Source organism: Hyla sarda, unplaced genomic scaffold (assembly GCF_029499605.1).
Source record: "Hyla sarda isolate aHylSar1 unplaced genomic scaffold, aHylSar1.hap1 scaffold_173, whole genome shotgun sequence".
NCBI classification, from domain to species: domain Eukaryota; kingdom Metazoa; phylum Chordata; class Amphibia; order Anura; family Hylidae; genus Hyla; species Hyla sarda.
The window spans coordinates 32,513-54,297 of record NW_026608371.1 but is presented as its reverse complement, the minus strand read 5'-3'; the positions used below and the strand labels follow the sequence as shown (position 1 = coordinate 54,297).

General features: G+C 56.8%; 1 protein-coding gene across 1 annotated transcript in view; it reads left to right on the top strand.

Moving 5' to 3' along the window:
* The window catches only part of POLQ (DNA polymerase theta), a gene marked incomplete at its 3' end in the record, with an annotated part of 104,032 nt that overhangs the window by 61,743 nt on the left and 20,504 nt on the right, over positions 1-21,785 (top strand). Inside the window, exons 19-26 of the mRNA XM_056552598.1 lie at positions 127-367; positions 5,626-5,819; positions 7,297-7,434; positions 13,527-13,701; positions 15,233-15,359; positions 15,445-15,551; positions 15,630-15,814; positions 16,106-16,217. Of these exons, the coding sequence (XP_056408573.1) occupies positions 127-367; positions 5,626-5,819; positions 7,297-7,434; positions 13,527-13,701; positions 15,233-15,359; positions 15,445-15,551; positions 15,630-15,814; positions 16,106-16,217 (1,279 nt within the window). The remainder of the gene's footprint in view (positions 1-126; positions 368-5,625; positions 5,820-7,296; positions 7,435-13,526; positions 13,702-15,232; positions 15,360-15,444; positions 15,552-15,629; positions 15,815-16,105; positions 16,218-21,785) is intronic.

The following is a 21,785-nucleotide window of genomic DNA, read 5'->3' as shown; positions in this document are numbered from 1 at the left end:
GACCTAATATAACGATACTCCAAGATGGTGAAATGAAGGTGTTTCTGTGTGGCCCTCCCTGAGATCAGTCATGTGGTTTTTTGGGGTCCCTATATGTGTAAGTGACATCTTGGTCTCGTCTTGCAGGTCGCCTGCTGGTTATTGGATCCGAGCTCCAAGGAGCGAACGCTTCACAACATGGTGACAAACTTCCTCCCACAAGAGCTCCCCCTACTGGATGGGATAAGTAGTGGTCAGGGGGTGCAGAGCCTGGGCCTCAGTGCCATTAGTGACCAGTCCGGACGTTACCGTGCCGCCATAGAGTCTGTCTTGGTCTTCAGCGTCATGAGCACATTATACCACGTACTGGAGAAGGAGAACCTGCACGGTAAGGGGGGAGATGGTAAGCGGGACGGGTGAAGTGGGAGATGGTAGATGGGAAACGGGGACGGGTGAGGTGGGAGATGGTAAGCGGGGACGGGTGAGGTGGGAGATGGTAAGCGGGGACGGATAAGGTGGGAGATGGTAAGCGGGGGCGGGTAAGGTGGGAGATGGTAAGCGGGACGGGTGAGGTGGGAGATGGTAAGCGGGACGGGTGAGGTGGGAGATGGTAAGCGGGGACGGGTGAGGTGGGAGATGGTAAGCCGGACGTGTGAGGTGGGAGATGGTAAGCGGGGACAGGTGAGGTGGGAGATGGTAAGCGGGGGCGGGTAAGGTGGGAGATGGTTAGCGGAGGTGGGAGATGGTAAGCGGGGACGGGTAAGGTGGGAAGATGGCAAGCGGGGGCGGGTGAGGTGGGAGATGGTAAGCGGGGACGGGTAAGGTGGGAAGATGGTAAGCGGGGGCGGGTGAGGTGGGAGATGGTAAGCGGGGGCGGGTGAGGTTGGAGATGGTAAGCGGGGACGGGTGAGGTGGGAGATAGTAAGCGGGACGGGTGAGGTGGGAGATGGTAAGCGAGGGGGGGTGAGGTGGGAGATGGTAAGCGGGGACTGGTGAGGTGGGAGATGGTAAGCGGGGACGGGTGAGGTGGGAGATGGTAAGCGGGGGCGGGTGAGGTGGGAGATGGTAAGCGGGGGCGGGTAAGGTGTGAGATGGTAAGCGGGGACGGGTGAGGTGGGAGATGGTAAGCGGGGGCGGGTGAGGTGGGAGATGGTAAGCGGGGACGGGTGAGGTGGGAGATGGTAAGCGGGGGCGGGTGAGGTGGGAGATGGTAAGCGAGGGCGGGTGAGGTGGGAGATGGTAAGCGGGGACGGGTGAGGTGGGAGATGGTAAGCGGAGACGGGTGAGGTGGGAGATGGTAAGCGGGGGCGGGTGAGGTGGGAGATGGTAAGCGGGGGCGGGTGAGGTGGGAGATGGTAAGCGGGGGCGGGTGAGGTGGGAGATGGTAAGCGGGGGCGGGTGAGGTGGGAGATGGTAAGCGAGGGCGGGTGAGGTGGGAGATGGTAAGCGGGGACGGGTGATGTGGGAGATGGTAAGCGGGACGATGAGGTGGGAGATGGTAAGCGGGGACGGGTGAGGTGGGAGATGGTAAGCGAGGGCGGGTGAGGTGGGAGATGGTAAGCGAGGGCGGGTGAGGTGGGAGATGGTAAGCGAGGGCGGGTGAGGTGGGAGATGGTAAGCGAGGGCGGGTGAGGTGGGAGATGGTAAGCGGGTGAGGTGGGAGATGGTAAGCGAGGGCGGGTGAGGTGGGAGATGGTAAGCGAGGGCGGGTGAGGTGGGAGATGGTAAGCGGGTGAGGTGGGAGATGGTAAGCGGGTGAGGTGGGAGATGGTAAGCGGGGACGGGTGAGGTGGGAGATGGTAAGCGAGGGCGGGTGAGGTGGGAGATGGTAAGTGGGTGAGGTGGGAGATGGTAAGCGAGGGCAGGTGAGGTGGGAGATGGTAAGCGAGGGCGGGTGAGGTGGGAGATGGTAAGCGGGTGAGGTGGGAGATGGTAAGCGAGGGCGGGTGAGGTGGGAGATGGTAAGCGAGGGCGGGTGAGGTGGGAGATGGTAAGCGAGGGCCGGTGAGGTGGGAGATGGTAAGCGAGGGCGGGTGAGGTGGGAGATGGTAAGCGGGGACGGGTGAGGTGGGAGATGGTAAGCGAGGGCGGGTGAGGTGGAAGATGGTAAGCGGGGACGGGTGAGGTGGGAGATGGTAAGCGGGACGATGAGGTGGGAGATGGTAAGCGGGGACGGGTGAGGTGGGAGATGGTAAGCGGGGACGGGTGAGGTGGGAGATGGTAAGCGGGGACGGGTGAGGTGGGAGATGGTAAGCGAGGGCGGGTGAGGTGGGAGATGGTAAGCGAGGGCGGGTGAGGTGGGAGATGGTAAGCGAGGGCGGGTGAGGTGGGAGATGGTAAGCGAGGGCGGGTGAGGTGGGAGATGGTAAGCGAGGGCCGGTGAGGTGGGAGATGGTAAGCGAGGGCGGGTGAGGTGGGAGATGGTAAGCGAGGGCGGGTGAGGTGGGAGATGGTAAGCGGGGACGGGTGAGGTGGGAGATGGTAAGCGGGACGATGAGGTGGGAGATGGTAAGCGGGGACGGGTGAGGTGGGAGATGGTAAGCGGGGACGGGTGAGGTGGGAGATGGTAAGCGGGGACGGGTGAGGTGGGAGATGGTAAGCGGGGACGGGTGAGGTGGGAGATGGTAAGCGGGGACGGGTGAGGTGGGAGATGGTAAGCGGGACGGGTGAGGTGGGAGATGGTAAGCGGGGACGGGTGAGGTGGGAGATGGTAAGCGGGGACGGGTTAGGTGGGAGATGGTAAGCGGGGACGGGTGAGGTGGGAGATGGTAAGCGGGGACGGGTGAGGTGGGAGATGGTAAGCGAGGGCGGGTGAGGTGGGAGATGGTAAGCGGGTGAGGTGGGAGATGGTAAGCGAGGGCGGGTGAGGTGGGAGATGGTAAGCGGGTAAGGTGTGAGATGGTAAGCGGGGACGGGTGAGGTGGGAGAAGGTAAGCGGGGGCGGGTGAGGTGGGAGATGGGAGATGGTAAGCGAGAGCGGGTGAGGTGGGAGATGGTAAGCGGGTGAGGTGGGAGATGGTAAGCGAGGGAGGGTGAGGTGGGAGATGGTAAGCGAGGGCGGGTGAGGTGGGAGATGGTAAGCGGGTAAGGTGTGAGATGGTAAGCGGGGACGGGTGAGGTGGGAGAAGGTAAGCGGGGGCGGGTGAGGTGGGAGATGGTAAGCGGCGGCGGGTGAGGTGGGAGATGGGAGATGGTAAGCGAGAGCGGGTGAGGTGGGAGATGGTAAGCGGGTGAGGTGAGAGATGGTAAGCGAGGGCGGGTGAGGTGGGAGATGATAACCGAGGGTGGGTGAGGTGGGAGATGGTAAGCGGGGGCGGGTGAGGTGGGAGATGGTAAGCGAGGGCGGGTGAGGTGGGAGATGGTAAGCGGGGACGGGTGAGGTGGGAGATGGTAAGCGGGTGAGGTGGGAGATGGTAAGCGGGGGCGGGTGAGGTGGGAGATGGTAAGCGGCGGCGGGTGAGGTGGGAGATGGTAAGCGGGACGGGTGAGGTGGGAGATGGTAAGCGGGGACGGGTGAGGTGGGAGATGATAAGCGAGGGCGGGTGAGGTGAGAGATGGTAAGCGGATGAAGTGGGAGATGGTAAGCGGGGACGGGTGAGGTGGGAGATGGTAAGCGGGGGACGGGTGAGGTGGGAGATGGTCAGCGGGTGAGGTGGGAGATGGTAAGCGGGGACGGGTGAGGTGGGAGATGGTAAGCGAGGGCGGGTGAGGTGGGAGATGGTAAGCGAGGGCCGGTGAGGTGGGAGATGGTAAGCGAGGGCGGGTGAGGTGGGAGATGGTAAGCGGGGACGGGTGAGGTGGGAGATGGTAAGTGAGGGCGGGTGAGGTGAGAGATGGTAAGCGGGTGAAGTTGGAGATGGTAAGCGGGGACGGGTGAGGTGGGAGATGGTAAGCGGGGACGGGTGAGGTGGGAGATGGTAAGCGGGGACGGGTGAGGTGGGAGATGGTAAGCGAGGGCGGGTGAGGTGGGAGATGGTAAGCGGATGAGGTGGGAGATGGTAAGCGAGGGCGGGTGAGGTGGGAGATGGTAAGCGAGGGCGGGTGAGGTGGGAGATGGTAAGCGGGGGCGGGTGAGGTGGGAGATGGTAAGCGGGGGCGGGTGAGGTGGGAGATGGTAAGCGGGGGCGGGTGAGGTGGGAGATGGTAAGCGGGGGCGGGTGAGGTGGGAGATAAGCGAGGGCGGGTGAGGTGGGAGATGGTGGGCGGGTGAGGTGGGAGATGGTAAGCGAGGGCGGGTGAGGTGGTAGATGGTAAGCGGGTGAGGTGGGAGATGGTAAGCGAGGGCGGGTGAGGTGGGAGATGGTAAGCGGGTGAGGTGGGAGATGGTAAGCGGGGGCGGGTGAGGTGGGAGATGGTAAGCGGGGGCGGGTGAGGTGGGAGATGGTAAGCGGGGGCGGGTGAGGTGGGAGATGGTAAGCGGGGGCGGGTGAGGTGGGAGATGGTAAGCGGGGGCGGGTGAGGTGGGAGATGGTAAGCGGGGGCGGGTGAGGTGGGAGATGGTAAGCGGGGGCGGGTGAGGTGGGAGATGATAAGCGAGGGCGGGTGAGGTGGGAGATGATAAGCGAGGGCGGGTGAGGTGGGAGATGGTAAGCGAGGGCGGGTGAGGTGGGAGATGGTAAGCGAGGGCGGGTGAGGTGGGAGATGGTAAGCGAGGGCGGGTGAGGTGGGAGATGGTAAGCGAGGGCGGGTGAGGTGGGAGATGGTAAGCGAGGGCGGGTGAGGTGGGAGATGGTAAGCGGGGGCGGGTGAAGTGGGAGATGGTAAGCGAGGGCGGGTGAGGTGGGAGATGATAAGCGAGGGCGGGTGAGGTGGGAGATGATAAGCGAGGGCGGGTGAGGTGGGAGATGATAAGCGGGGGCGGGTGAGGTGGGAGATGATAAGCGGGTGAGGTGGGAGATGGTAAGCGAGGGCGGGTGAGGTGAGAGATGGTAAGCGGGGGCGGGTGAGGTGGGAGATGGTAAGCGGGGGCGGGTGAGGTGGGAGATGATAAGCGAAGGCAGTATGGGGGGAGAGCGGGGAGGACAGGTATAGCAGAGGGTGGGTATGGGGGAGAGCGGGGAGGACGGGTATAGCAGAGGGTGGGTATGGGGTGGGCGGGTATGGCAGAGGGTGGGTATGGGGGAGAGCGGGGAGGACGGGTATAGCAGAGGGTGGGTATGGGGGAGAGCGGGGAGGATGGGTATAGCAGAGGGTGGGTATGGGGGGAGAGCGGGGAGGATGGGTATAGCAGAGGGTGGGTATGGGGGAGAGCGGGGAGGACGGGTATAGAAGAGGGTGGGTATGGGGGAGAGCGGGGAGGACGGGTATAGCAGAGGGTGGGTATGGGGTGGGCGGGTATGGGGGAGAGCGGGTATGGGGGAGAGCGGGGAAGACGGGTATAGCAGAGGGTGGGTATGGGGGAGAGCGGGGAGGATGGGTATAGCAGAGGGTGGGTATGGGGGAGAGCGGGGAGGATGGGTATAGCAGAGGGTGGGTATGGGGGAGAGCGGGGAGGATGGGTATAGCAGAGGGTGGGTATGGGGGAGAGCGGGGAGGATGGGTATAGCAGAGGGTGGGTATGGCAGAGGTTGGGTATTGGGAGGGTGGGTATGGCGGAGGGCAGTATGGCGGAGGGCGGGCTGTAATGGTGTCTGCTCTGTCCTGCAGGGGTCTTCAGCAGGGTGGAGATGCCATCACACTACTGCCTGGCGCTGCTGGAGCTGAATGGCATCGGCTTCAGCACTGAGGAGTGTGAGACCCAGAAGCACATCATGCAGGCCAAGCTGAACGAGCTCGAGGCCCAGGTGTACCAGCTCGCAGGGCACAGCTTCTCCCTCACCAGCCCCGACGACGTGGCCCAGGTGGGAATTATAACCTGTAACACCTACATAACCGATCCAAAATGACATCATCTCCAGTCATCTCCAGAGCTGCACTCACTATTCTGCTGTTACATCATGTCTTATCCTCCAGAGCTTTCCTCACTATTCTGCTGTTACATCATGTATTATCCTCCAGAGCTGCACTCACTATTCTGCTATTACATCATGTCTTATCCTCCAGAGCTGCACTCACTATTCTCCTGTTACATCATGTCTTATCCTCCAGAGCTGCACTCACTATTCTGCTGTTACATCATGTCTTATCCTCCAGAGCTGCACTCACTATTCTGCTATTACATCATGTCTTATCCTCAGAGCTGCACTCACTATTCTGCTATTACATCATGTCTTATCCTCAGAGCTGCACTCACTATTCTGCTGTTACATCATGTCTTATCCTCAGAGCTGCACTCACTATTCTGCTGTTACATCATGTCTTATCCTCCAGAGCTGCACTCACTATTCTGCTGTTACATCATGTCTTATCCTCCAGAGCTGCACTCACTATTCTGCTGTTACATCATGTCTTATCCTCCAGAGCTGCACTCACTATTCTGCTGTTACATCATGTCTTATCCTCAGAGCTGCACTCACTATTCTGCTGTTACATCACGTCTTATCCTCCAGAGCTGCACTCACTATTCTGCTGTTACATCATGTCTTATCCTCAGAGCTGCACTCACTATTCTCCTGTTACATCATGTCTTATCCTCCAGAGCTGCACTCACTATTCTGCTGTTACATCATGTCTTATCCTCCAGAGCTGCACTCACTATTCTGCTATTACATCATGTCTTATCCTCCAGAGCTGCACTCACTATTCTCCTGTTACATCATGTCTTATCCTCCAGAGCTGCACTCACTATTCTGCTGTTACATCATGTCTTATCCTCCAGAGCTGCACTCACTATTCTGCTATTACATCATGTCTTATCCTCAGAGCTGCACTCACTATTCTGCTATTACATCATGTCTTATCCTCAGAGCTGCACTCACTATTCTGCTGTTACATCATGTCTTATCCTCAGAGCTGCACTCACTATTCTGCTGTTACATCATGTCTTATCCTCCAGAGCTGCACTCACTATTCTGCTGTTACATCATGTCTTATCCTCCAGAGCTGCACTCACTATTCTGCTGTTACATCATGTCTTATCCTCCAGAGCTGCACTCACTATTCTGCTGTTACATCATGTCTTATCCTCAGAGCTGCACTCACTATTCTGCTGTTACATCACGTCTTATCCTCCAGAGCTGCACTCACTATTCTGCTGTTACATCATGTCTTATCCTCCAGAGCTGCACTCACTATTCTGCTGTTAATGCTCCTGCTGCAGACCTTTCCCTCTAGGCCCCGCTGTAGTTCTGGGGGTGTCTGGGGACGTGATGTAAGGTTCAGCAGCGCCGGTGCCGGACGTCCTCGTGTCTCTGATTTTGGTTTTCTCTCGGCCGTCAGGTTCTGTTCATTGAACTTAAACTTCCCCCGAATGGAGATCTGAGGGGTCCGGGAAACAAGAAGTCTCTGGGGTACACCCGGCGGCCAGCGCTGAAGGGGAACAGAGTGCGACTCGGCAAACAGTTCAGCACCACAAAGGTATCACCCTCATCATCCCCTCCATCCATGATTACCCCAGATATCACCCTCATCATCCTCTCCATCCATGATTACCCCAGATATCACCCTCATCATCCCCTCCATCCATGATTACCCCAGATATCACCCTCATCATCCTCTCCATCCATGATTACCCCAGATATCACCCTCATCATCCCCTCCATCCATGGTTACCCCAGATATCACCCTCATCATCCCCTCCATCCATGATTACCCCAGATATCACCCTCATCATCCTCTCCATCCATGATTACCCCAGATATCACCCTCATCATCCCCTCCATCCATGATTACCCCAGATATCACCCTCATCATCCCCTCTATCCATGATTACCCCAGATATCACCCTCATCATCCCCTCCATCCATGGTTACCCCAGGTATCACCCTCATCATCCCCTCCATCCATGATTACCCCAGGTATCACCCTCATCATCCCCTCCATCCATGATTACCCCAGATATCACCCTCATCATCCCCTCCATCCATGATTACCCCAGATATCACCCTCATCATCCCCTCTATCCATGATTACCCCAGGTATCACCCTCATCATCCCCTCCATCCATGATTACCCCAGGTATCACCCTCATCATCCCCTCCATCCATGATTACCCCAGATATCACCCTCATCATCCCCTCCATCCATGGTTACCCCAGATATCACCCTCATCATCCCCTCTATCCATGATTACCCCAGATATCACCCTCATCATCCCCTCCATCCATGGTTATCCCAGATATCACCCTCATCATCCTCTCCATCCATGATTACCCCACATATCACCCTCATCATCCCCTCCATCCATGATTACCCCAGATATCACCCTCATCATCCCCTCCATCCATGATTACCCCAGATATCACCCTCATCATCCCCTCTATCCATGATTACCCCAGATATCACCCTCATCATCCCCTCCATCCATGGTTACCCCAGGTATCACCCTCATCATCCCCTCCATCCATGATTACCCCAGGTATCACCCTCATCATCCCCTCCATCCATGATTACCCCTGATATCACCCTCATCATCCCCTCCATCCATGGTTACCCCAGGTATCACCCTCATCATCCCCTCCATCCATGATTACCCCAGATATCACCCTCATCATCCCCTCCATCCATGATTACCCCAGGTATCACCCTCATCATCCTCTCCATCCATGATTACCCCAGATATCACCCTCATCATCCCCTCCATCCATGATTACCCCTGATATCACCCTCATCATCCCCTCCATCCATGATTACCCCAGATATCACCCTCATCATCCTCTCCATCCATGGTTACCCCAGATATCACCCTCATCATCCCCTCCATCCATGATTACCCCAGGTATCACCCTCATCATCCCCTCCATCCATGGTTACCCCAGATATCACCCTCATCATCCCCTCCATCCATGATTACCCCAGGTATCACCCTCATCATCCTCTCCATCCATGATTACCCCAGATATCACCCTCATCATCCCCTCCATCCATGATTACCCCAGATATCACCCTCATCATCCCCTCCATCCATGATTACCCCAGATATCACCCTCATCATCCTCTCCATCCATGGTTACCCCAGGTATCACCCTCATCATCCTCTCCATCCATGGTTACCCCAGGTATCACCCTCATCATCCCCTCCATCCATAGTTACCCCAGGTATCACCCTCATCATCCTCTCCATCCATGATTACCCCAGATATCACCCTCATCATCCTCTCCATCCATGGTTACCCCAGGTATCACCCTCATCATCCCCTCCATCCATGGTTACCCCAGGTATCACCCTCATCATCCTCTCCATCCATGGTTACCCCAGGTATCACTCTCATCATCCCCTCCATCCATGATTACCCCAGATATCACCCTCATCATCCTCTCCATCCATGATTACCCCAGATATCACCCTCATCATCCCCTCCATACATGATTACCCCAGGTATCACCCTCATCATCCTCTCCATCCATGGTTACCCCAGATATCACCCTCATTATCCCCTCCATCCATGATTACCCCAGATATAACCCTCATCATCCCCTCCATCCATGATTACCCCAGATATCACCCTCATCATCCCCTCCATCCATGATTACCCCAGATATCACCCTCATCATCCCCTCCATCCATGATTACCCCAGATATCACCCTCATCATCCCCTCCATCCATGATTACCCCAGATATCACCCTCATCATCCTCTCCATCCATGATTACCCCAGATATCACCCTCATCATCCTCTCCATCCACGATTACCCCAGGTATCACCCTCATCATCCCCTCCATCCACAGTTACCCCAGGTATCACCCTCATCATCCCCTCCATCCATGGTTACCCCAGGTATCACCCTCATCATCCTCTCCATCCATGGTTACCCCAGATATCACCCTCATCATCCCCTCCATCCATGATTACCCCGGATATCACCCTCATCATCCTCTCCATACATGATTACCCCAGATATCACCCTCATCATCCTTTCCATCCATGGTTACCCCAGATATCACCCTCATCATCCCCTCCATCCATGATTACCCCAGATATCACCCTCATCATCCTCTCCATCCATGGTTACCCCAGGTATCACTCTCATCATCCACTCCATCCATGATTACCCCAGATATCACCCTCATCATCCCCTCCATCCATGGTTACCCCAGGTATCACCCTCATCATCCTCTCCATACATGATTACCCCAGATATCACCCTCATCATCCTCTCCATCCATGATTACCCCAGATATCACCCTCATCATCCTCTCCATCCACGGTTACCCCAGGTATCACTCTCATCATCCCCTCCATTCATGATTACCCCAGATATCACCCTCATCATCCCCTCCATCCACGATTACCCCAGGTATCACCCTCATCATCCCCTCCATCCATAGTTATCCCAGATATCACCCTCATCATCCCCTCCATCCATGGTTACCCCAGATATCACCCTCATCTTCCCCTTCATCCATGATTACCCCAGATATCACCCTCATCATCCCCTCCATCCATGATTACCCCAGATATCACCCTCATCATCCCCTCCATCCATGATTACCCCAGGTATCACCCTCATCATCCCCTCCATCCATGATTACCCCAGATATCACCCTCATCATCCCCTCCATCCATGATTACCCCAGATATCACCCTCATCATCCCCTCCATCCATGATTACCCCAGATATCACCCTCATCATCCCCTACATCCATGATTACCCCAGATATCACCCTCATCATCCCCTCCATCCATGATTACCCCAGATATCACCCTCATCATCCCCTCCATCCATGATTACCCCAGATATCACCCTCATCATCCTCTCCATCCATGATTACCCCAGATATAACCCTCATCATCCTCTCCATCCATGATTACCCCAGATATCACCCTCATCATCCTCTCCATCCATGATTACCCCAGATATCACCCTCATCATCCCCTCCATCCATGATTACCCCAGATATCACTCTCATCATCCCCTCCATCCATGATTACCCAGATATCACCCTCATCATCCCCTCCATCCATAGTTATCCCAGATATCACCCTCATCATCCCCTCCATCCATGATTACCCCAGGTATCACCCTCATCATCCCCTCCATCCATGATTACCCCAGATATCACTCTCATCATCCCCTCCATCCATGATTACCCAGATATCACCCTCATCATCCCCTCCATCCATAGTTATCCCAGATATCACCCTCATCATCCCCTCCATCCATGATTACCCAGATATCACCCTCATCATCCCCTCCTTACATGATTACCCCAGATATCACCCTCATCATCCCCTCCATCCACGGTTACCCCAGATATCACCCTCATCATCCTCTCCATCCACGGTTACCCCAGGTATCACCCTCATCATCCTCTCCATCCACGATTACCCCAGATATCACCCTCATCATCCCCTCCATCCATGATTACCCCAGATATCACCCTCATCATCCCCTCCATCCATGGTTACCCCAGATATCACCCTCATCATCCCCTCCATCCATGGTTACCCCAGGTATCACCCTCATCATCCCCTCCATCCATGATTACCCCAGATATCACCCTCATCATCCCCTCCATCCATGGTTACCCCAGGTATCACCCTCATCATCCCCTCCATCCATGATTACCCCAGATATCACCCTCATCATCCTCTCCATCCATGGTTACCCCACATATCACCCTCATCATCCCCTCCATCCATGATTACCCCAGATATCACCCTCATCATCCCCTCCATCCATGATTACCCCAGGTATCACCCTCATCATCCCCTCCATCCATGATTACCCCAGATATCACCCTCATCATCCTCTCCATCCATGGTTACCCCACATATCACCCTCATCATCCCCTCCATCCATGGTTACCCCAGATATCACCCTCATCATCCTCTCCATCCATGATTACCCCAGATATCACCCTCATCATCCCCTCCATCCATGATTACCCCAGGTATCACCCTCATCATCCCCTCCATCCATGATTACCCCAGATATCACCCTCATCATCCTCTCCATCCATGGTTACCCCACATATCACCCACATCATCCCCTCCATCCATGATTACCCCAGGTATCACCCTCATCATCCCCTCCATCCATGATTACCCCAGATATCACCCTCATCATCCCCTCCATCCATGGTTACCCCAGGTATCACCCTCATCATCCCCTCCATCCATGATTACCCCAGATATCACCCACATCATCCCCTCCATCCATGATTACCCCAGATATCACCCTCATCATTCTCTCCATCCATGGTTACCCCACATATCACCCTCATCATCCCCTCCATCCATGGTTACCCCAGATATCACCCTCATCATCCCCTCCATCCATGGTTACTCCAGATATCACCCTCATCATCCCCTCCATCCATGATTACCCCAGATATCACCCTCATCATCCCCTCCATCCATGATTACCCCAGATATCACCCTCATCATTCTCTCCATCCATGGTTACCCCACATATCACCCTCATCATCCTCTCCATCCATGGTTACCCCACATATCACCTTCATCATCCCCTCCATCCATGGTTACCCCAGATATCACCCTCATCATCCCCTCCATCCATGATTACCCCAGATATCACCCTCATCATCCCCTCCATCCATGGTTACCCCAGGTATCACCCTCATCATCCCCTCCATCCATGATTACCCCAGATATCACCCACATCATCCCCTCCATCCATGATTACCCCAGATATCACCCTCATCATCCCCTCCATCCATGGTTACCCCACATATCACCCTCATCATCCCCTCCATCCATGGTTACCCCAGATATCACCCTCATCATCCCCTCCATCCATGGTTACTCCAGATATCACCCTCATCATCCCCTCCATCCATGATTACCCCAGATATCACCCTCATCATCCCCTCCATCCATGATTACCCCAGATATCACCCTCATCATTCTCTCCATCCATGGTTACCCCACATATCACCCTCATCATCCCCTCCATCCATGGTTACTCCAGATATCACCCTCATCATCCCCTCCATCCATGATTACCCCAGATATCACCCTCATCATCCTCTCCATCCATGATTACCCCAGATATAACCCTCATCATCCCCTCCATCCATGATTACCCCAGGTATCACCCTCATCATCCCCTCCATCCATGATTACCCCAGGTATCACCCTCATCATCCTCTCCATCCATGGTTACCCCACATATCACCCTCATCATCCCCTCCATCCATGGTTACCCCAGATATCACCCTCATCATCCCCTCCATCCATGATTACCCCAGATATCACTCTCATCATCCCCTCCATCCATGATTACCCCAGGTATCACCCTCATCATCCCCTCCATCCATGGTTACCCCAGGTATCACCCTCATCATCCCCTCCATCCATGGTTACCCCAGGTATCACCCACATCATCCCCTCCATCCATGATTACCCCAGATATCACCCTCATCATCCCCTCCATCCATGATTACCCCAGATATCACCCTCATCATCCTCTCCATCCATGGTAACCCTCCTGAGTGGCCCCTGGCCCCAAGGTCTCGGCTGGGCAGTAATCGTCCCTTTTTCCAGGACGTTTTAGAGAAGTTGAAGCCTCTGCACCCGCTGCCGGGACTGATCCTGGAATGGAAGAGAATCACCAATGCCATGACCAAGGTGGTGTACTCACTGCAGCGCGAGAAGACCTTCTGCCATCACCTGAACATGGAGCGGATCTACCCTGTGTCCCAGACTCACACCGCCACAGGTAAGACCACCCACTCTGAATCCCCCCCCCAGTGATCTTGCAGCGGTGATGGTGGTGGAGAGGCCGTGGACAGCGGTGATGATGTTTATGGAGAGGCCAGGGGCAGCGGTGATGGTGGTGGAGAGGCCAGGGGCAGTGCTTGTGGTGGTGGAGAGGACTGAGGGTAATTGGTTTTAGTGGAGAGGCCGGGGTAGTGGTGATGGTGGAGAGGCCGGGGGTGGTGGTGATAGGGAAGAGGCCAGGGGTGGTGGTGATAGGGGAGAGGCCGGGGGTAGTGATAGTGGAGAGGCCAGGGGTGGTGGTGATAGTGGAGAGGCCGGGGGTAGTGATAGTGGAGAGGCCAGGGGTGATGGTGATAGTGGAGAGGCCGGGGGTGGTGGTAATAGTGGAGAGGCCGGGGGTGGTGGTGATAGTGGAGAGGCCGGGGGTGGTGGTGATAGTGGAGAGGCCGGGGGTGGTGGTGATAGTGGAGAGGCCGGGGGTGATGGTGATAGTGGAGAGGCCGGGGGTGGTGGTGATAGTGGAGAGGCCGGGGGTGATGGTGATAGTGGAGAGGCCGGGGGTGGTGGTGATAGTGGAGAGGCCGGGGGTGGTGGTGATAGTGGAGAGGCCGGGGGTGGTGGTGATAGTGGAGAGACCGGGGGTGGTGGTGATAGGGGAGAGGCCGGGGGTGGTGGTGATAGGGGAGTGGCCGGGGGTGGTGGTGATAGGGGAGTGGCCGGGGGTGGTGGTGATAGGGGAGAGGCCGGGGGTGGTGGTGATAGTGGAGAGGCCGGGGGTGGTAGAGAGGCCGGGGGTAGTGGAGAGGCTGGGGGTGGTGGTGGTGATAGTGGAGAGGCTGGGGGTGGTAGAGAGGCTGGGGGTAGTAGAGAGGCCGGGGGTAGTAGAGAGGCCGGGGGTGGTAGAGAGGCCGGGGGTGGTAGAGAGGCCGGGGGTGGTAGAGAGGCCGGGGGTGGTAGAGAGGCCGGGGGTGGTAGAGAGGCCGGGGGTAGTAGAGAGGCCGGGGGTAGTAGAGAGGCCGGGGGTGGTAGAGAGGCCGGGGGTGGTAGAGAGGCCGGGGGTAGTAGAGAGGCCGGGGATAGTAGAGAGACCGGGGGTAGTAGAGAGGCCGGGGGTAGTAGAGAGGCCGGGGGTGGTAGAGAGGCCGGGGGTGGTAGAGAGGCCGGGGGTGGTAGAGAGGCCGGGGGTGGTAGAGAGGCCGGGGGTGGTAGAGAGGCCGGGGATGGTAGAGAGGCCGGGGATGGTAGAGAGGCCGGGGGTGGTAGAGAGGCCGGGGGTGGTAGAGAGGCCGGGGGTGGTAGAGAGGCCGGGGGTGGTAGAGAGGCCGGGGGTGGTAGAGAGGCCGGGGGTAGTAGAGAGGCCGGGGGTAGTAGAGAGGCCGGGGGTGGTAGAGAGGCCGGGGGTGGTAGAGAGGCCTGGGGTGGTAGAGAGGCCGGGGGTGGTAGAGAGGCCGGGGGTAGTATAGAGGCCGGGGGGGGGGGGTGCGGGTCCATCCTCCCTGGCACTACATGTCATGTTCCCCTCTCTCCAGGCAGGGTGAGCTTTACTGAGCCCAATATCCAGAATGTGCCCAAGGACTTTGAGATCGAGATGCCGCGTCTGGTTGGAGAGAGCCCGCCATCACAGGCCGCCGCCTCCACCGTCTTCTCCAAGCAGCGGTAAATGACTAGGGTGATGATTATTGGTTGGGCGGCTGTGTACTCGGGTCATGTGACCCCTCTGGACATTGTTCTGTGGTTTCAGGGGTAAGAAGACCCTTCACAGGGCGGTGGTGCCGGTGGAGCAGATCCCGCTGGAGAAGGGGATGTCTTTTTCGGTGAGCATGCGGCACGCCTTCGTCCCATTTGCAGGTAATTGTTTTGATGTCTGTACTAGGGGATGAAGTCAGGGGTCCGGCCCTCACTCTCTGTGTCACCTCTTCCCCGCAGGGGGGCTGATCCTGGCCGCAGATTACTCTCAGCTGGAGCTGCGGATCCTCGCCCACTTATCCCGCGATCGTCGCCTTATCCAGGTGCTGAACAGCGGCTCAGACGTCTTCAGGAGCATCGCAGCCGAGTGGAAGATGATGGAGCCGGACGCTGTGACGGACAGTATGAGGCAGCATGCCAAACAGGTGACCCACTCCAACCACGTATGGTAAATACAGGGTATAGAACAGCTGAGGGTTTGTTACAGTGTATCAGTGTTGATAATCCACAGTGAGCTAAGTGAGTCCTGTCCAGGTTTAGAGCTCAGATACATTGTAGCAAACACACAGCTGCGAGCAGGACGAGTTAAGATCAGGTGTTCAGCCTGTGGATACGAACAAGGACGTTCACTTTCGGGCGCGGTGCGGCTGTGAGACTGCGCAAGTGGCACGATTTATTATTACACTCTGTATATTGCTGATTCTCTTCATCCTTAGATTTGTTATGGAATCATCTATGGAATGGGGGCAAAATCCCTGGGCGAACAAATGGGGATAGAGGAGGAGGACGCCGCCTGTTACATCGAGTCCTTCAAGGCCCGGTACACAGGTGAGACGGGAGATCAGGGCTCGTACAGAGGGGAGAGGAGAGATAAGGTCTGTACACAGGTGAGAGGAGGGATAAGATCTGTACACAGGTGAGAAGAGTGATAAGATCTGTACACAGGTGAGAAGAGAGATAAGATCTGTACACAGGTGAGAGGAGAGATAAGGTCTGTACACAGGTGAGAAGAGAGATAAGATCTGTACACAGGTGAGAGGAGAGATAAGGTCTGTACACAGGTGAGAGGAGAGATAAGGTCTGTACACAGGTGAGAAGAGTGATAAGATCTGTACACAGGTGAGAGGAGAGATAAGGTCTGTACACAGGTGAGATGAGAGATAAGATCTGTACACAGGTGAGAGGAGAGATAAGGTCTGTACACAGGTGAGAAGAGAGATAAGATCTGTACACAGGTGAGAGGAGAGATAAGGTCTGTACACAGGTGAGATGAGAGATAAGATCTGTACACAGGTGAGAGGAGAGATAAGGTCTGTACACAGGTGAGAAGAGAGATAAGATCTGTACACAGGTGAGAAGAGAGATAAGATCTGTACACAGGTGAGAGGAGAGATAAGGTCTGTACACAGGTGAGAGGAGAGATAAGGTCTGTACACAGGTGAGAAGAGTGATAAGATCTGTACACAGGTGAGAGGAGAGATAAGGTCTGTACACAGGTGAGAGGAGAGATAAGGTCTGTACACAGGTGAGAGGAGAGATAAGGTCTGTACACAGGTGAAAGGAGAGATAAGGTCTGTACACAGGTGAGAGGAGAGATAAGGTCTGTACACAGGGGAGAAGAGACATAAGGTCTGTACACAGGGGAGAGGAGAGATAAGATCTGTACACAGGTGAGAGGAGGGATAAGATCTGTACACAGGTGAGAAGAGTGATAAGATCTGTACACAGGTGAGAGGAGAGATAAGGTCTGTACACAGGTGAGAGGAGGGATAAGGCCTGTACACAGGGGAGAGGAGAGATAAGGTCTGTACACAGGTGAGAGGAGAGATAAGGTCTGTACACAGGTGAGAGGAGGGATAAGATCTGTACACAGGTGAGAGGAGAGATAAGATCTGTACACAGGTGAGAGGAGAGATAAGGTCTGTACACAGGTGAGAGGAGAGATAAGGTCTGTGCACAGGTGAGAGGAGAGATAAGGTCTGTACACAGGTGAGAGGAGAGATAAGATCTGTACACAGGTGAGAGGAGGGATAAGATCTGTACACAGGGGAGAGGAGAGATAAGGTCTGTACACAGGTGAGAGGAGAGATAAGGTCTGTACACAGGTGAGAGGAGATAGAAGGTCTGTACACAGGTGAGAGGAGATAGAAGGTCTGTACACAGGTGAGAGGAGAGATAAGGTCTGTACACAGGTGAGAGGAGAGATAAGGTCTGTACACAGGTGAGAGGAGAGATAAGGTCTGTACACAGGTGAGAGGAGAGATAAGATCTGTACACAGGGGAGAGGAGAGATAAGGTCTGTACACAGGTGAGAAGAGTGATAAGGTCTGTACACAGGTGAGAGGAGAGATAAGATCTGTACACAGGTGAGAAGAGTGATAAGGTCTGTACACAGGTGAGAGGAGAGATAAGGTCTGTACACAGGTGAGAGGAGAGATAAGGTCTGTACACAGGTGAGAGGAGGGATAAGGTCTGTACACAGGTGAGAGGAGAGATAAGGTCTGTACACAGGTGAGAGGAGAGATAAGGTCTGTACACAGGTGAGAGGAGAGATAAGGTCTGTACACAGGTGAGAGGAGAGATAAGGTCTGTACACAGGTGAGAAGAGTGATAAGGTCTGTACACAGGTGAGAGGAGAGATAAGATCTGTAGACAGGTGAGAGGAGGGATAAGGTCTGTGCACAGGTGAGAGGAGAGATAAGGTCTGTACACAGGTGAGAGGAGAGATAAGATCTGTACACAGGTGAGAGGAGAGATAAGATCTGTACACAGGTGAGAGGAGATAGAAGGTCTGTACACAGGGGAGAAGAGAGATAAGGTCTGTACACAGGTGAGAGGAGAGATAAGATCTGTACACAGGTGAAAGGAGAGATAAGATCTGTACACAGGTGAGAGGAGGGATAAGGTCTGTACACAGGTGAGAGGAGAGATAAGGTCTGTACACAGGTGAGAGGAGAGATAAGGTCTGTACACAGTTGAGAGGAGAGATAAGGTCTGTACACAGGTAAGAGGAGAGATAAGGTCTGTAGACAGGTGAGAGGAGAGATAAGGTCTGTACACAGGTGAGAGGAGGGATAAGGTCTGTACACAGGTGAGAAGAGAGATAAGGTCTGTAGACAGGTGAGAGGAGAGATAAGGTCTGTACACAGGTGAGAGGAGGGATAAGGTCTGTACACAGGTGAGAAGAGAGATAAGGTCTGTACACAGGTGAGAGGAGAGATAAGATCTGTACACAGGTGAGAGGAGAGATAAGGTCTGTACACAGGTGAGAGGAGAGATAAGATCTGTACACAGGGGAGAGGAGAGATAAGATCTGTACACAGGTGAGAGGAGAGATAAGGTCTGTACACAGGTGAGAGGAGAGATAAGGTCTGTACACAGGTGAGAGGAGAGATAAGGTCTGTACACAGGTGAGAGGAGAGATAAGGTCTGTACACAGGTGAGAGGAGAGATAAGATCTGTAGACAGGTGAGAGGAGAGATAAGATCTGTACACAGGTGAGAGGAGGGATAAGGTCTGTACACAGGTGAGAGGAGAGAAAAGGTCTGTACACAGGTTAGAGGAGGGTTAGGGTCAGGGGTGATGGGCGAGGCTGAGCGCTGGTCTCTGCTGGGGTCAGGGGTGATGGGCGGGGCTGAGCGCTGGTCTGTGCTGGGGTCAGGGGTGATGGGCGGGGCTGAGCGCTGGTCTGTGCTGAGGTCAGGGGTGATGGGCAGGGCTGAGCGTTGGTCTCTGCTAGGGTCAGGAGTGATGGGAGGGGGCTGCTGACCTGTGCTGTGGTCAGGGGTGATGGGCGGGGCTGAGCGCTGGTCTCTGCTGTGGTCAGGGGTGATGGGCGGGGCTGAGCACTGGTCTCTGCTGGGGTCAGGGGTTATGGGTGGGGCTGAGCGCTGGTCTCTGCTGGGGTCAGGGTTGATGGGCGGGGCTGAGCGCTGGTCTGTGCCGGGGTCAGGGGTGATGGGCGGGGCTGAGCGCTGGTCTCTGCTGTGGTATGGGGTGATGGGCGGGGCTGAGCGCTGGTCTCTGCTATGGGCGGGGCTGAGCGCTGGTCTCTGCTGTGGTCAGGGATGATGGTCGGGGCTGAGCGCTGGTCTGTGCTGTGGTCAGGGGTGATGGGCGGGGCTGAGCGCTGGTCTGTGCTGGGATCAGGGGTGTTGGGCGGGGATGAGCGTTGGTCTGTGCTAGGGTCAGGGATGATGGGCGGGGCTGAGCACTGGTCTGTGCTGGGGTCAGGGGTGATGGGCGGGGCTGAGCGCTTGTCTCTGCTGTGGTCAGGGGTGATGGGCAGGGCTGAGCGCTGGTCTCTGCTGTGGTCAGGGGTGATGGGCAGGGCTTGAATGCTGGTCTCTGCTGTGGTCAGGGGTGATGGGCGGGGCTGAGCGCTGGTCTCTGCTGTGGTCAGGGGTGATGGGCAGGGCTGAACGCTGGTCTCTGCTGTGGTCAGGGGTGATGGGCGGGGCTGAGCGCTGGTCTGTGCTGGGGTCAGGGGTGATGGGCGGGGCTGAACGCTGGTCTCTGCTGTGGTCAGGGTTGATGGGTGGGGCTGAGCGCTGGTCTGTGCTGGGGTCAGGGGTGATGGGCGGGGCTGAGCGCTGGTCTGTGCTGGGGTCATGGGTGATGGGCGGAGCTGAGCGCTGGTCTGTGCAGGGGTCAGGGGTGATGGGCGGGACTGAGCGCTTGTCTCTGCTGTGGTCAGGGGTGATGGGCGGGGCTGAGTGCTGATCTCTGCTGTGGTCAGGGGTGATGGGCAGGGCTGAGCGCTGGTCTCTGCTGTGGTCAGGGGTGATGGGCAGGGCTGAGCGCTGGTCTCTGCTGTAGTCAGGGGTGATGGGCGGGGCTGAGCGCTGGTCTGTGCTGGGGTCAGGTGTGATGGGCCATGCTGAGCGCTGGTCTGTGCTGGGGTCAGGGGTGATGGGCGGGGCTGAGCGCTGGTCTGTGCTGGGGTCAGGGGTGATGGGCGGGGCTGAACGCTGGTCTCTGCTGTGGTCAGGGGTGATGGGTGGGGCTGAGCGCTGGTCTGTGCTGGGGTCAGGGGTGATGGGCGGGGCTGAGCGCTGGTCTGTGCTGGGGTCATGGGTGATGGGCGGAGCTGAGCGCTGGTCTGTGCAGGGGTCAGGGGTGATGGGCGGGGCTGAGCGCTGGTCTCTGCTGTGGTATGGGGTGATGGGCGGGGCTGAGCGCTGGTCTCTGCTATGGGCGGGGCTGAGCGCTGGTCTCTGCTGTGGTCAGGGGTGATGGGCGGGGCTGAGCGCTGGTCTGTGCTGGGATCAGGGGTGATGGGCGGGGATGAGCGTTGGTCTGTGCTAGGGTCAGGGATGATGGGCGGGGCTGAGCACTGGTCTGTGCTGGGGTCAGGGGTGATGGGCGGGGCTGAGCGCTTGTCTCTGCTGTGGTCAGGGGTGATGGGCAGGGCTGAGCGCTGGTCTCTGCTGTGGTCAGGGGTGATGGGCAGGGCTGAACGCTGGTCTCTGCTGTGGTCAGGGGTGATGGGCGGGGCTGAGCGCTGGTCTCTGCTGTGGTCAGGGGTGATGGGCAGGGCTGAACGCTGGTCTCTGCTGTGGTCAGGGGTGATGGGCGGGGCTGAGCGCTGGTCTGTGCTGGGGTCAGGGGTGATGGGCGGGGCTGAACGCTGGTCTCTGCTGTGGTCAGGGTTGATGGGTGGGGCTGAGCGCTGGTCTGTGCTGGGGTCAGGGGTGATGGGCGGGGCTGAGCGCTGGTCTGTGCTGGGGTCATGGGTGATGGGCGGAGCTGAGCGCTGGTCTGTGCAGGGGTCAGGGGTGATGGGCGGGACTGAGCGCTTGTCTCTGCTGTGGTCAGGGGTGATGGGCGGGGCTGAGTGCTGATCTCTGCTGTGGTCAGGGGTGATGGGCGGGGCTGAGCGCTGGTCTCTGCTGTGGTCAGGGGTGATGGGCAGGGCTGAGCGCTGGTCTCTGCTGTAGTCAGGGGTGATGGGCGGGGCTGAGCGCTGGTCTGTGCTGGGGTCAGGTGTGATGGGCCATGCTGAGCGCTGGTCTGTGCTGGGGTCAGGGGTGATGGGCGGGGCTGAGCGCTGGTCTGTGCTGGGGTCAGGGGTGATGGGCGGGGCTGAACGCTGGTCTCTGCTGTGGTCAGGGGTGATGGGTGGGGCTGAGCGCTGGTCTGTGCTGGGGTCAGGGGTGATGGGCGGGGCTGAGCGCTGGTCTGTGCTGGGGTCATGGGTGATGGGCGGAGCTGAGCGCTGGTCTGTGCAGGGGTCAGGGGTGATGGGCGGGACTGAGCGCTTGTCTCTGCTGTGGTCAGGGGTGATGGGCGGGGCTGAGTGCTGGTCTCTGCTGTGGTCAGGGGTGATGGGCAGGGCTGAGTGCTGGTCTCTGCTGTGGTCAGGGGTGATGGGCGGGGCTGAGCGCAGGTCTCTGC